The sequence below is a fragment of the Peromyscus californicus genome, unplaced genomic scaffold, assembly GCF_007827085.1.
Source record: "Peromyscus californicus insignis strain IS unplaced genomic scaffold, ASM782708v3 Scaffold_6__1_contigs__length_162567912, whole genome shotgun sequence".
Taxonomy (NCBI): Eukaryota; Metazoa; Chordata; class Mammalia; order Rodentia; family Cricetidae; genus Peromyscus; species Peromyscus californicus.
In genome coordinates this window covers 66433591-66448541 of record NW_026294584.1, presented here as the reverse complement: position 1 = coordinate 66448541, position 14951 = coordinate 66433591, and the positions used below count along the sequence as shown (strand labels likewise).

Sequence of the window (14951 nt, the reverse complement as noted above, 5' to 3'; positions counted from 1 at the left end):
GCACAATTGTCCTAAAACACCGAAGTTCAACTGCAAACCAGAGATGCCCGATAGCAGGCAAACTTTAGCGGGGATGGGGGGTGGGGGGAGGGGCAGAGTAGAAGTTAAGGAGTTCCGCTCTTCGCTCTGGCTCCCCATACCTGGACAGCACTTCTCCTGCCTCCTCATCCATCGTACCAGAGTCAGGACTGCTAGCTCCTACAGGTATTGCTTTGTGTCTGGAATGTTTAGTCCAGACACAAGTGTAAGCCCGAGAATGGCTGGGGCTTTGAGACATCGGCTGACAGCCCTATTACTCAATTTCTGGCTACTGTTTGGTTGGTTGGTTGGTTGGTTTTTTTCAAGGCGGCATTTCCCTGTGTAGCTCAGGCGGTCCTTGAACTCACTATGTACACTAGACTGTCTCACGGAGGTCTACCTGCCTCTCCCGATTAAAGGCGTGAGCCATTTAGCCCGCCCAGCCGCGGGGTTTTAGAGAGGACTTTGACAACTAACTGCCTTTTCCTATTCTTCCTATTCCTCCAGGCTCTTAACCGTCTGTCCGTGGGAGGCACGGTGCGGGGTGGGAGTGGGGAGCGGGGCGGGGCGGGGGGCGCAGATCGGTCCTTAAGAACTGCCGCTGAATGTGTGTTCTGGCCAAGCGCCTTTGCTAGCTGATCTCCCAAGACTCTAGAACCCACTTTTGCAAATGCAGAAAAGGAAACTTAGCGAAGCTAACTTAGAGCTTAGCAGTTGGCATGAACCAACTGTCCTACCCAAAACCCTGGTAGGAAGGACAGCGGGTGAGAGGGCATGCTTTCCCTTTCCAGCTGCTCTCTGTGTGACCCAGGGCGAATTCCTGGCCCTCTCTGTGGCTGGGTTCCTTATCTGGAGAAACCAGACAATCACAACGTCAGATTCTCCTCACTCTGTGAAGGCGCCACACCTAGACACAAGGTGGGACATTCCCCCTGGGACTCTGTGTTTGAAGTCCAAAGCCACAGTCACAGCCTCAGGGGACAGAGGCGGAGTCTCGGGCGGGCGGGGCGCCCCAAGTCTGGAGCATCCCGGGCTTTGAGCACTCAGGGCGGGGTTGTGGTGGGACTGGGCCGCTTCCCGGTTTGACGGTCAATCTCCTGGTGCAGGGTCCCCAGCGGTTCCACTCTGCCTGGCCTGGGATCCACCCCAGCCAGGACGACCTAAGAGAGGGACTGGCTTGCACTAGAGGAGGAAAGGAGATGAGGTGGTCCGCTCCTCTGGAACTGTCCCCAAGCCAAGGTGGCGTTGGGGTTACGTGGGTTAGCTGGGATGCCACACTCAGGCTCAAGGAAGGTGCCGGTCCTGGCTGGTCCCTGGCCCCTGGAAGGGAGGTGGAGTGGTTCTTCTTTTCCCCTTGCTCACTAGCTCTGCCAGGAACGGGACAGCCACACCCCGGGGGGGACAAGTGGGCGTGCTGGAGCATTGCTCCACCCGCGCTGCGCACCAAGGATGCTGGACCAGGACGCCCAACTCCAGAAGACGCCGCTGCCACTGACCGGGCGTCAGCGTTGTTAGTAGGGCCCATGTGGTAGAGCCCACCCAGGGTGGAGCCAGCTCGCCCCTCAGTATCCTCACTGGAGCCGCAGCGCGCCCTGCGTGCCCCCCTGTGTGCAGGGGGGTGGGGTGGGGAGTTCTGCCAAGTTAGCGTGAGCCTCATCTTAGAGCTCCGCCCTGTGAGCAGGAAGCAGATGAGGGTGGTTTGGGACACTTTCTTTATTCTGGGGGTACAGGCTCTCCTCCCACTTCCAGCCACAATATGGCCAGGGTGGAAAAGGCTCCCAGTGGCTGCGTGCCTTTTGCTCTACATGAACCCCAAGCAAAGAACGCAGTCCCAGCATTGGGAACAGACCCCGCTTCCTGCAGACCCCTAAACTCTTCTGAGAGCCCGGGTCCATCGCTTGGACTAGTGAATGCAATCGCCCAGAGAGGATGAGACTCACGTTTGGCCGCCTGGAGCGGCAGTCCTGAAGCCAGCAGCAGAAATCCCAGGACCCCGAAGAGACTTTCCATGCTGAGTCCGAGCGCCCGCAATCAGTCAGGGCTTGACGCTCACTCCCTAGTCCCATCCACCGGGAGTCACCGAGTCAGCCTCCTGTTTTATGAAATACGGGGCTTGGGAAAGATCATGTGATGTTTTAAGCAGTGGGGCTTGATCTCTCGAATTCCATCTCTTCAGAACTCGTGCTCATGACTCACTCGCCCCTGGCGTTTATTTATTGACTTCGGATGCACGGTATTTTCATTTTGTGATCCCACATTTGCTCTTCTCTTTTCTTTTCTCTCCCTCCTCCCCTTTTCCTAGCTTAAAGGGAGTTTCCTAACATCCTGTTCTGACATTCTTCCTGTTGGTGAACTTTCTTCCTGATGCTCACACAATGCACCTTTCCGGAATTTGGACAGCAGCACCTAGTTAGCATTCCTTCCCCACCCAGGGCAGACATTCCAATCAGGTGCCATTGTGCTATACATATATGGGTACAAACACTACATGCTGGATCAGAAATTATGAGCTCAGGATAGCCCACAGGCTTCAAGCCGTGGAGAAATGTAGCCCAAAGCCATTTATGACCTATCTACTTGACTCCATAGTATTGACTGCTCAGAACAAACTTCGTATTCAGTAACTGCATTAAGTGTAGAAACAACCTTGTCTGGAACATAAACTCCATACACTCAAGTCATTTCTGGTTATAGACAATGTGGAAATGTGGCGATGTGAACCTCTCACTGGTGTGATAGTCTCTAAGGTGTGTATGACTATGGCTGCTTTCTGGGCATGAGAAGTCCTGGTTATGGAACACGCTGACTTATGGTCCATTGTAACACAGGGACTGGAGCTAGTGTGTAGAAACATATGGATCAGAATGGAGGGAGGAGTCTATACAGTCACAAGGAAGCAAAATTTCCAATACAGAGAAGCAAGTGAAAAATGGAAATACTGGTTTTGTATAATGTAAATAATATAGAGAGTTCTATTTGCTTTTTGCAACACATATAACTTTCAATTAAAAACAAGCACTAAGCATTGTGGTGGACTCCTTTAATCCCAGCACTCACGAGGCAGAGGTACCTGGACTTCTGTGAGTTCAAGGCCAGCCTGGTCTATGTAGCAAGTTCTAGATCAGCTAAGGCTACACAGTGAGTCCCTGACTCAAAACAAAAACAGAAAAAGCAAGCTTTTGAGCTGGTGAGATGGTTTAGTAAGTAAAGGCAGTCACTGTCAACTGAAGACCCGAGTTCAATCCCTGGAACCTACAGGACAGGAGAGAAGTGACTTCCTCGGGTTGTCCTTTGATCTTCATATCAGAGCTGTGGCATGTGCCAATCTCTCTACCCCCAAATACATGTAAACAACAACAACCAACAACAAGTTTTCAACCTTTGGCAAGCATCTTATTACCACCTCAGGTGTTAATGCCCTTTGTGGCTGACATAGTTTTGGCTTGCATTTTTTTTGTGAGATGAGCGATCTGTCTTTAAGTAAACTGGAGAGGTTAAACTTTTCTGTAGCGAATCTTATTTTTGTTTAGGAAGCTGTAGCAATCGAATTATCTTTTACTTTTTGCCTTCCCTGCCCTATCAGGAGAGGTGGCAGCCACTAGGGCAGGAGTTCTCCTCCTCCTCCTCCTCCTCCTCCTCCTCCTCCTTCTCCTCCTCCTCCTCCTCCTCCTCCTCCTCTATTCCTCTTTCCTTCTCCATCCTCTTTATCTTTCTCCTCCTTTGGAGGTATGGGTTCAATTCCCAGCACCAACACGGTTGCTCACAAACATTTGCGAGCCCAGTTCAAGGGCTCTCCCAGCTTCTTCTGAGCTTCTCAGGCACTAGGCATGCATGTGATGCACAGACATTCATGAAGGTAAATCACTCATACATGTCACAATTGTAAAGGAGGTTTGTGATTCCAAAGAGCTGTAGATGGAAGAACCTGCTTTTGACAATCAGACAATGGCAACTTGAGGTACCCAAGGTCAGGGCTGTTGGGAAGAAGAAATATTCACATCTTGTTTATTAAAAGAAAATCATCCTGTAAAAAGTTAGGAATAATTCACTGAAAGAAAGGAAACAGCTGGACTCTGGAGTTACAATTACTCTGCTTAGAAATGGTGTTGAGGGAGGTGAGCTGTAGTCATCTTCAGAGAAATTGTCCCCAAGAGCGTCTCAGTACCTTGAATGCTGACCCTCCTTCTGATGGCCACTGTCTTGACTTTCAGAGCTGTGCCTAGGACGTGATGCCTGAAGCAGCCACCCAAAGGGGCACACAAGGTGTCAGGCTGCAGCCGAGCCTAGGAGTCACTGCTGGACCTCAGGTCTGGCCTCTAACTTGTAAGATGATCCTGTACTTCTGATCTTGCTTTCACCCCCTAAATGCCCAGCTAACAGGTGTGTGCTACCACACCTGTACGGTTCTGGTTCTGGGGAGCTAACCCAGGGCATTATGTGCTCTAGGCAAGCACCCCACCGACTCAGCTTCATCCCCAACGCTCCCTCAATTAACATCCTCTAATTTTAGAAATTGCTCAGTTCAAACTGGAGTTTTTAAGTGAGATTTAAAAAGCAACTAGTTAACATCTGGTCCACTAGCCCTTAAAAATGTTCTTTTTATGTATATGGGTGTTTTCACTACTTATGTGTTTTTACACCACATGTGTGCCTGGTGCCTGTGGAGACCAGAAGAGGGTGTCAGATCCCCTGAACCTGGAGTTACAAATGCTCCTAAGCCACCATGTGGCAAGTACTCTTAACTGCTGAATCATCTCTCTAGCCCATAGACCCTTGACTCATAAATAGCAACTCTAGAGTGAGTTTCCTTTAACAAAATGCCAAAACGCAGAGGCTTAACACAGCTAAAATCTATTAACTCGCTGCCCTGGAAATGAGAAGTCTGAAATGGGTCTCAGCTGGGCCCAAACAGAAGTGTCAGCATGGCTCCAGTGAAGAGTCCATTTCTTCCCTCTTCTCTAGTTTCTGGTTCTCACACTTCCAGGTTTGTGGCCTCCTTCCCTCTCAACATCCATCAACGGCAGTGGGGTCTTTCTCACATTTCAGTCTTCTGACACGGGTTCTCCTGACCTTCTGTTGGACTCACAGGCCCCCTTTTATTTCATGGGGCCGACCTGGATGGTCCAGCACCTTTTCCCCTCCAGGTCAGTGGCCAGCCACTTTTGATGTAAACGTGTTTCCCACCTTTTGATATTTGCCATGTCATAGAGTCATAGGTCCTGTGGGTTAGGAGTAGACATCTCTGGGGGCATTATCCTTCCTCACAGTTATCCAGAAGGTGGCTTGCAAAACAAAACAAAAACAAAACCATAAAGGTGGGTGATGGGAATGGTGTTGGACAGTAACCCCCAAATTTCACATACCTGTTGAAACTTGTGGCAGAGTAGGAAGGTAAGAATAAATTCCAAATAAAGGGATCAGCTCCAAGAGAGAGGCAGCCCACGTGACTGCCGGGCCCCAATGTGGGCTTTTGCACGTGTTATGAGCACAGTCACGATTTTCGGATTTAAGCATTAGTGAATGACTCAGAGGCTTCTGCTGTGCCCAGTTCTTGGATCTTTCCATCTCAGTGGCTCTCTGCGTGAATGACTAATTAATGTCCTTGATTCTAAGGTTCACTGAGCTTCGAGCCTACTCTTCCCCCAACATATCTTTTCTGTATCTTCAGGAAGGAGGAGAAAAGGAACACACAGGTCACCACGTCCTTTCAAGAGGTTCCCTCCACTCCTAGTTTGCCTTCTATTATTACATTTTATGTAGTGTACGTGTGTGTGTGTGTGTGTGTGTGTGTGTGTGTGTGTGTGTGTGCATCTGTGTGCCACAGTGCATGTGTGGAGGTTGATTCTTCTACCTGGTGAGTCCCAGGGACTGGCTCAGGTCATCAGGTTTGGTGGCAAGCACCTTTATCTGCTGGGCAATCTGGAACCTCTGTCTTTCGCTGAGATCATTATTTCTCTCCCTTGACAGGGTCTTTCTGTGTAGTCTAGGCTGACCAGAAACTCCCAATCTTTTTGCGTTAGCCTGCCAACTGCTGAGATTCCAGGCACGCACCATCATACCCAGGTGACAGGACTGTTGTCATGGAGATTAGGTGAGGGAGAAGCAGAGGCCTTTCTTGTTTTATTGACACCCTCTCCTCGGACAACTACCTGTTGGATTAGTTTTAAGGCAGTCCTAACCATCGTCAGTGTGTGGGTTTAAATGAAGTCATGTAAAAAGAATGACAGGACTTTGAGAGGCTGGAAGACAGTCAGATGTGTTTCTAGAGAAAGTGCGAGCTGGTTCTTGAATCCTAAGTTAGCTTGACTAAATTCTAAACACAGATGGAAAGACAGCAGCCAGGCTGAGGGGGCCATATGAACACAAGAGAGACTTTGTTCTTCTGAGTCTGGGTCTCATGCAGCCATGGCTGGCCTGGAACCTGATATGTAGCTGAGGATGACCTTGAACTCCTGATCCTTCTTTCTCTATTTTCCAAATACTGGGACTACAGGTTTGTACCACCACATCCAGTTTTCTCTGGTGCTGGAGATTGAACTTAGGGCTTCCTGTACACTAGGGGAACATTCTACCAACTGAGCTACAGTCCCAGCCCCAAGAAAAATAATTTGAAGGAATAAAATATTAATAACACGCTACAATGTGATGAATCTCAAAAACATTGTGCCAAGTGAGAGAAATCATACACAAAAGGTTGTATAATTCCATTTGTATCAATACCCACGCTAGATAAATCCACAGAAACAGAAGGAAGGTTGGCGACTGCCAGGGACTGTGGGGAGGAGGGAAATGAGTGACCAAGGGACGGCACCGTTGGGAGTGGACAGAGTTGTGAAGGTACAAGAAGCCAACGGCTTGCTCAGTTAGTCCATCAATATCTTGTTCTGGGAGAAGGCCTCATGTAGCCCAGGGTAGTATTGAACTTGCTATGTAGATGGTAGATGAGGCTAGCCCTGAAATCTCCCCTTCTCCATTTCTCAAGTGTTAGGATTACAGGCTTGCCTTTCCATGTCTGGGCTTGACTTGTTTACTTCAAAATGGTTAATTAAGGGGGCTGTGGAGATGGTTTGGTAGGTGAGAGCGTTTGCAGACACAAGGACCTGAGTTCAATCCACAGCACCTACATAAGAAGCTGGGTGTGACCACACACCTATAACTCGAGAGCGGTGGTGGTGGTGGTGGTGGTGGTGGTGGTGGTGGAGACGTGGAGACAGATGGAGCCCCTTGCTAGCCAGTCAGTCTAGTCAAAATGGCCAGCCCTCGGTTCAGTGAGAGACTTTGATTCAAGGGATTACTGGAGTAATAGAGTAGGACACTAGTATCCACCTCTGGAGCAAGTGCATGTACACACACACACATACACACACACACACACACACACACACACACACAGTTAAAATAGTTAATATTGTCATGGGAATCTCACATCGATAAAAATAATGGATTTTTATAGGCTGAGGAGATGTTTCAGTCAGTGAAGTACTTGCCTCATCAACATGAGGACCTGAGTTTGATCCGCAGACCTGTGTTAATACGGCAGGGAGTGATGGCGTGCTTGGAATCCTGTGCTGGGGAGTCAGAGACAGGGCAACCAACCTACCTACACAGCAACTCCAGGTCAGTGAGAGACCCTGTCTCAAAAAAGAGGGGATGCCAGCTGAGGAATGGTATCCAAGAGGGTCCTCTGGCCTCCATGCATGTGTGCATGAACACATGCAACGTCCTCCCCCCACACATGCTCCTACACACACGTGCACATATGCACACTCATGTACACCAAAGAGTGAACATGAATTATTACTCCAGTAACAGTCTTGACCAGCAAGGGTTTTGCTAAACTTGAGGGGACACAGGAGAGTCAGGCTCCTGGCCAGCAGGAAGCATCAGCCAGGTGAAGAAGTGTGTCGGATGCTCTGATTGAACATGTGAGGGTTCGAGAGGAAGCATGGCGGGAGGGGCTACAGGCCCATCTGCTTAACACAAATGAAGTGAAAGCCACAGAAAGTAAAACTCACCTAGCTACATTTTAAAACGAAGCTGTTGGGGCTGCAGAGATGGCTCAGCAGGAGGAGCACTGGCTGCTCTTTCAGAGGACCCAGGTTCAATTCCCAGCACCTGCATGGCACCTCATAGTTGTCTGTAACTCTAGTTCCAGGGGATCTGACACCCTCATACAGACATATGTGCAGGCAAAACATCAATGCACATAAAAATAAATCGAAACAAACAAACACGAAGCTGGTGCAATGGTTTCATTAATGAGATATTCTTTCAGTCCATGTGAAGCCTTTGCTAACTAAACTAGTGTGTGTTTTACAGCATGCATCCGTATAGACCTGCACACCGTGAGAACTCAAAAGCTGTGTGTTTCGGAGACCATTCTCTTGGACTGCAGTTCTGGAGGGACACAGGGGGCTTTCTGAGGTGTGGTGGCCTGAGATGCTCAGAGAAAGTTATGGGCAGTTGAGCCCAGAAGTGTGTTAAGGACAGAGGGAGTGCAGTTGAGTGTGGCCTGCTCACAAGAGAAGCCAGCTAGGTTCCTGTGGAAAGAGAGTGTCCCCAATGGATGTTTTCGTGATATCTGGCGCTTTCTCCCCCTCTGATTTCTCAGGAGTGGATATTTAAAAAGAGGTAACAGAGGCCAAGTTCCCATCACACATAATTGACTTAATGACCACTCTCACACTCGACCGCCTGTCTCCAGCACTCTTCAAAGTGGAAATGAATCTTGCAAAACTCAGTTGTAAAGCTTTTGATCTTAACTAGTCATTAGTGTCTTGCTCAAGATAATGTTTCAGTGTCAGCTGGGAGGTAACAGTCTCTCAGGCAAGGGACTTTGGGGGTGCAGAGCCCCTGCCTACAACTTTGTTCTGAAACAACCTCAAACACACACAAGAGTTACAAAGCTAACACAAGAACACATGTACCCTTTGCTCAGACTTACCAATTTTAATACTTCATCCTATTTGCGTGTCTAATTTACACGTGTGTGCACGCGTGTGCACACACACACACTTTTTAATGAACTGTAAGTTACAGACATTATTCTCCTTTGCCCTCATCTTCAGCTGATGTTTCTGAGGTGGAGGATGTTCTTGATGTTAGCACAGTTCAATTGGCAAAACTGGGATTGTAACATCAATACAGTAATCTGACATTTCTAATCATCTTAATAACATGCTGACCAATTTTGCCCTACCCCTATCTCAGTCAGGATCATATCCGGGGTCACGGATCGGATTTAGTTATGTCATGTTTATCCCTTGAATCTGGAATATTGACAGCGCAGTCCTTTGTGTCATGACGTCACCACTGGTAACGACTAGCTTTTGCAGCGTGGCTCCTCACCTTGGAGGGGCCTGATGCTGGTATCAGGTACACTGGGGGCAGGTATACCACATGTGTGACTTCACTCCTTTGTAGTGCATGGCACATCTCAGTAGCCTTTGTATTCTTTTTGTTCAATCAATTAAAGATGATGGGATTTATTTATTCTTTAACTCAGGGTCTCATGTATCTCAGGCTGGTCTTGAACTCACTACGTAGCTAGTAGTGAAGTGTTTGCTCCCTTTGCCAGGTTTTATTCAGTGCTGGAGATCACACCCAGGACATCCTGTAAGCAAAAAAAATACATATGGCACAGGGCAAGACACAGGACCTGGGACATTCTTGTTATTGTTGACTGATAAAGTCTGGGAGACTAACTGTCAATAAGGAGGGACATCCTAATTCTTGTTCATACAATATATTCACACTTTGTGACAATAAAAACTAGCAAGCTTGTTCTGATTTCAGTATATATAGGGGACTCTGAAAAATGTTTAAAGCGTGATTTTATGGGGGGATGCTTACAAAGTGTAATGAAACATACTTTAGTTCACATACAGAATAGCACACCCTTCCTTGTTATAGCAGGTCGGTTTCTATAAAAGGCTATCACTGGAAGTGTTCCACCCTACCCTCTACTTTCCACATTTTTTAGTTCACTAGGTTGGGACAATAACTGCCTTGTATACGTATTTTCTTTCTTTTATAGTCTTGTGCACATAAAGATGACAGGCCTTTAGAGCTAATTGGCATTTTCCCAGCAATCCTTTACAGGATGGAAATAGGATGGGAGTTCGCTCAAGGCTTTTTAGGTTTCAGCTGTATGTGGACATGGAGGTAAAGAAATCCCCTTGGCTGGAGTGTGCTCAGCTGGGTGGACTGAACCCAGGTGGAGCTGCAGAGCGAAGGCTTCGGAGCAGAGTGGGAAGCTGGGTCTAGCATCGCCTCTGCACCTCGGATCCTGCCAGATTTTTGCCTGGAACCCATCCATGTTGCCTCACTTCTCTGCCTTTCCACCCCTTCCCCACAGATGGAAAATCTACTCAGATCCCTGTGCGAGGCCATGGGTGTGCTAGTACATGTGAGCATGAGAGCATGAGAATGAGTGTGTATGTGTATAGCTTCTTTCCCCCGACAGGTTCACCAACAGTCTAAGAAATGGCCTCTGGAGTGAATTCTGAGAGTGATCACAAACTGAAGGAGATAGGACTGTCCACAGCAGAATCCCTGGCCTCCAAAGAGCCTCGTTGGTTCTCTCGGGCTGTTAACTCTCTCCGGGAACTACTAAGTGAGTGTGATCACCACTTCCACATGGCTACATTCTTAAAGGTAGAGCCACTGGTTCTTGGAGAGAAAAAAACAAACAGAAAACCCCCTTTCACATCCCATAGCTTTAGAAGGGCTTCCTATGACAGCACTTATACTTAATTATTATTATTATTATTATTATTATTATTATTATTATTATTATTATTATTATTATTTTTGGCTTTTTGAGACAGGGTTTCTCTGTGTAGCTTTGGAGCCTGTCCTGGAACTCACTCTGCAGCCCAGGCTGGCCTCGAACTCACAGAGATCCACCTGGCTCTGCCTCCCAAGTGCTGGGATTAAAGGTGTGCGCCACCACCGCCAGGCTCTTTTTAATTTTTAAAGGTTTGATCAGGGTCTACTATGATGCAAATAGGGTTTATAACAAAATAAGGGATTTATAAATTAAAAAAATAAATTACTCCAGCGTGAAAGGGGAGATTTTGAAAGCCAAGCAAAGGGTTTAAAGATTGTAGTGAGGCCAGAATTAGCACAGAAGCCTGTGCAGCCTCACAGTATCGGCTCAAAACACACTTAACTTTTAGATTAAGACTCTTAGAAAAAGACACTGTAGTTGGCTGGTTGATACAGGGGTGGACTATGATTGGCACAGCACTGGACAGCTAGCACACATGCCTGCCTACCTGGCTATTAACCCTTGGTTTTAAACCTGTAAGAATCCTTCCTAGAATACTATGGTGCTTTTCAAGCCTGCTTTTATGCTCATACTCAGACCATATCTTATGATGTCTGTAACTCAGATACTTCTGCACAGTCAGCATGGACTTTGCTCGCTCGGCAGAAATCAGTTCCTTCTTCATCAGTCAGGTGTGGTTGAAAACACAGATTTATAAGCTTTCTGAAGCTTATCTTCCTATTTGCTGTTCATTTTAAAATATAGCCAGGCCATTGAACAAGAATTTTACATCCTATCTCCATGTGGATGGTAAGTGCTCCTCTGAAACTGAAGGATTTAGATCTTTCCCAGAAGGTGTGAGGGTTCTCCTCCCACCCAGCCTGGTGGAGCTCAGTGAGGGCTTGAGAGGCAGAGTGCACAGTGATAATGGCATACTCTGTAAGAGGACAGCTTCGGCCCACATCTTGCTTCTGCCTCACACTGACACTGTGATATTGGGCAAGGTAGACACTTCTGGGCCTCACTTTTCTCGACTGTGAGATGGGGAGAACATGCATACATAGACATCAATACTGTGTTAGTTTGAATGTAATTGACCCCCATAATCTCATAGGGAGTGACATAATTAGGAGGTGTAGCTTTGCTGGAATGGGTATGGCCTTGTTGGAGGAAGTGTGTCACTGTGGGGGTGGGCTTTGAGGTTTGCTATGCTCAGGATACTGCCAAGTGTCTCAGTCAACTTCCTGCTGCCTGCCTATCAAGATGTAAGGACTCTCAGTTTCAGCACCATGTCCGCCTGCACGCTGCCATGCTCCTCACCATGATGATAATGAACTGAACCTCTGAAACTGTAATCGAGTTCCCTCAATTAAATGTTTTCTTTGTAAGAGTTGCCATGGTCATGTTTTCCTTAAAAGGGTTGCCATGGTCATGGTGTCTCTTCACAGCAATAAAAACCCTAACTAAGACAAATATGTTCTAGTATTATCCTGATAACTACATGAGTTCAGCTGTGAATAGAGAATATCCAGGTAGTCTTTAATCAGAAAGGCCACATTCCGCCGGGCGGTGGTGGCGCACGCCTTTAATCCCAGCACTCGGGAGGCAGAGCCAGGCGGATCTCTGTGAGTTTGAGGCCAGCCTGGTCTCCAAAGCGAGTTCCAGGAAAGGCGCAAAGCTACACAGAGAAACCCTGTCTCGAAAAGCCAAAAAAAAAAAAAAAAAAAAAAAAAAAAAGAAAGGCCACATTCTCAAATCTGCTACTATAAGCATTTTCAAAGCTATTCCTATTGGCCCTATGGTTTTATGTAGTGGAGTTTGGAAACTGGCTCTTGATGAAGAGTTCAATACATGTGAACTGTGTAGCTGCAGAATTGGTGGGGCATATTTCCCTTCTTTACGATTTACCAAAGACGAGATCTAGCACACTGCTTGCAGGCCTGTCTTCAGCAATTGTTTTATTTGTTTGAAGAGAAGCCTTTGGGAATGGCCTGGTGGAATCAGCTGGAGAGAACACAGGCCTGGGACGGCATTGTGCTAACCACATCATGTGACTGTTTTTGTGCAGCTTACTCATACTTTCCTATAATAAATGTTACTTATGTCACTAGCAAAATGTTTATAGTCTGACTGAAGTGGAGCATGCCCAATCCAATATCTGAATTTCTGGGAGAAGTTTGTATAAACTAAGAGTTAATGGCAGAAACCAACACTTAAACTTCAACAAATTGGACACATTTTGGTCACCCTTTTCTGATCAGGGAGCATGTACAAAGCCAGGGCTATATATTTGACTGGTCAAGACAATTTGCCTTTTTGAAAACTAATGTTTTATTTGCTTTCTGAATGTGCATCACTGCTCATGATGGCCCCCATTGCATCCAGGTTCATGAACAGGGGGACTGTATGGGTTGAGTATTCACATCTAGGTCTGAAAAGTGGTGGAGGTGGGAGTGGGGTGTTGTGGGGACGTAGTCCACCAAAGTCATGGGTAGAAGTGTACTTAGCTCTAGCCCCAGCAATACAAATTTTGAGGGGTGTATGAACCACATCAAATCAAAACTCTATCCTCCCGAAGTGGGGATTCCGGGGCTTCTAATGTTCGCAGTCACGCTGCTTGCCTCGCTAGCCTGTATTTGAGTGCGCCTTCCTGGGCTCATCTACCGAGGCTGGCCTACACGGGTTCATACATAGGCCATGGAGCATGTGAACGAGGAGCATCAAAGGAGGCGTCTGTTGGTGCATCCCATGGGCTCTGACTCACCAGGGCCAGGGTCACATGCCCAGTTCTGGCTCTGGGACTCGCTGGAACCTGTGTGTTCACGCCCCAGCTTTTTCTTTTATGTTCTCTGTGTACCTTGGCTATAAATCATTATGATACTTCAATTTGATTGCTTCTGTAATTCTGATGGTCCTGACAAGCCTATGTCTGTGGGAGCTTTGACCATGCAAGGTCCATGTGATGCTGTCCAACTCTGACCCTGCATCACCCGAGTCTGTCCATCTGGAGTCCAGACCATGGAACACTAGTAGTCACCAGCAAAGGCCAAGCAGGGTTAACAGAAGTCCACTCCCCCACACCCCCACAGCTGGCTTGTGTGCTTCAGGGTTTGAAAATCACCTGAAATTATTTGGAAAAGTTGTTTTATTCTCTTTTAAAATGAAGTATTTATCTTAGGAAAAGCTGAAATTAATCTGTAGATTCCTTCTATCTACAAGGCAATACAAATTGCTGGATTTTCTTTCTTTCTTTTTTTTTAAATTATTTGTTTTGTGTTTTTAAAGGCAAGATCTTGCTGTGTGCCTGGAACTCATTATGAGGTCCAGGCAGGACCTGAACTCATGGCAATCTACTTGCCTCAACCTCTTGGTGTTGGACTTACACCACCAGGCCCAGCTTGAGGTTGCTTTTTCTCTTTCTTTCTTTCTTTCTTTCTTTCTTTCTTTCTTTCTTTCTTTCTTTCTTTTTTTTTCTTTGAGGCAGGGTCTTAAGGGCTGGAGAGATGGCTCAATGGTTAAGAGCACTGGCTGCTCTTCCATAGGTCCTGAGTTCAATTCACAACAACCACATGGTGACTCACAACCATCCGTAATGAGATTTGGTGCCCTCTTCTGGCCTGGAGGGATACATACAGACAGAACACTGTATACATAATAAATAAATAAATAAATCTGAGAGAGAGAGAGAGAGAGAGAGAGAGAGAGAGAGAGAGAGAGAGAGAGACTCACCCCATAGCCCAGCCTGGCCTTGAACTCATAGCAATCCATATGCCTTAGCTTTCTGAGTATTAGGATTACAGGCATGTGGCCTGACTCAACGGTTCTTTTCTAAGATGAAGACTTGGTCTGCATGGTGAGTTCCAGGCCAGCCAGGGTTCATGTGAGACTGCTTCAAATCAACAACAACAAAAATGTGGGGAGCCAATGAAGTTCTGAGTGAACGTGTATTGTTGACATGGGTACAGCCATGCCGAGGACCCCAGCCATGAGAGTGGCCAAGCGCTGCCTGGGGGAGGTCCAGGTGGATGGGAAAGCCTTCCTCTGGTCTAAGTACAAATGCTGAGGGTGGATGGACCTTTAGCTAACACCAGTGTATTCGGAAACTATCAACCACAGCGTCCTCTTTTCTGAGACTAGCCAATCCCTTCTCCTTGTTCTGGAC

The 14951-nt window shown here is 47.1% G+C and overlaps 1 protein-coding gene across 2 annotated transcripts in view; it reads right to left on the bottom strand.

Annotated features, from left to right (window-relative positions):
• Gpnmb (glycoprotein nmb) overlaps window positions 1-2456 on the bottom strand; it is a 32053-nt gene extending 29597 nt beyond the window's left edge. The window contains exon 1 of one of the 2 annotated variants that reach the window (XM_052721294.1): window positions 1959-2456. In XM_052721294.1, the coding sequence (XP_052577254.1) occupies window positions 1959-2028 (70 nt within the window). In that variant the 5' untranslated portion in view covers window positions 2029-2456. The remainder of the gene's footprint in view (window positions 1-1958) is intronic. The other variant, XM_052721295.1, reaches the window with a different exon arrangement.
• Window positions 2457-14951: the final 12495 nt, after the last annotated feature.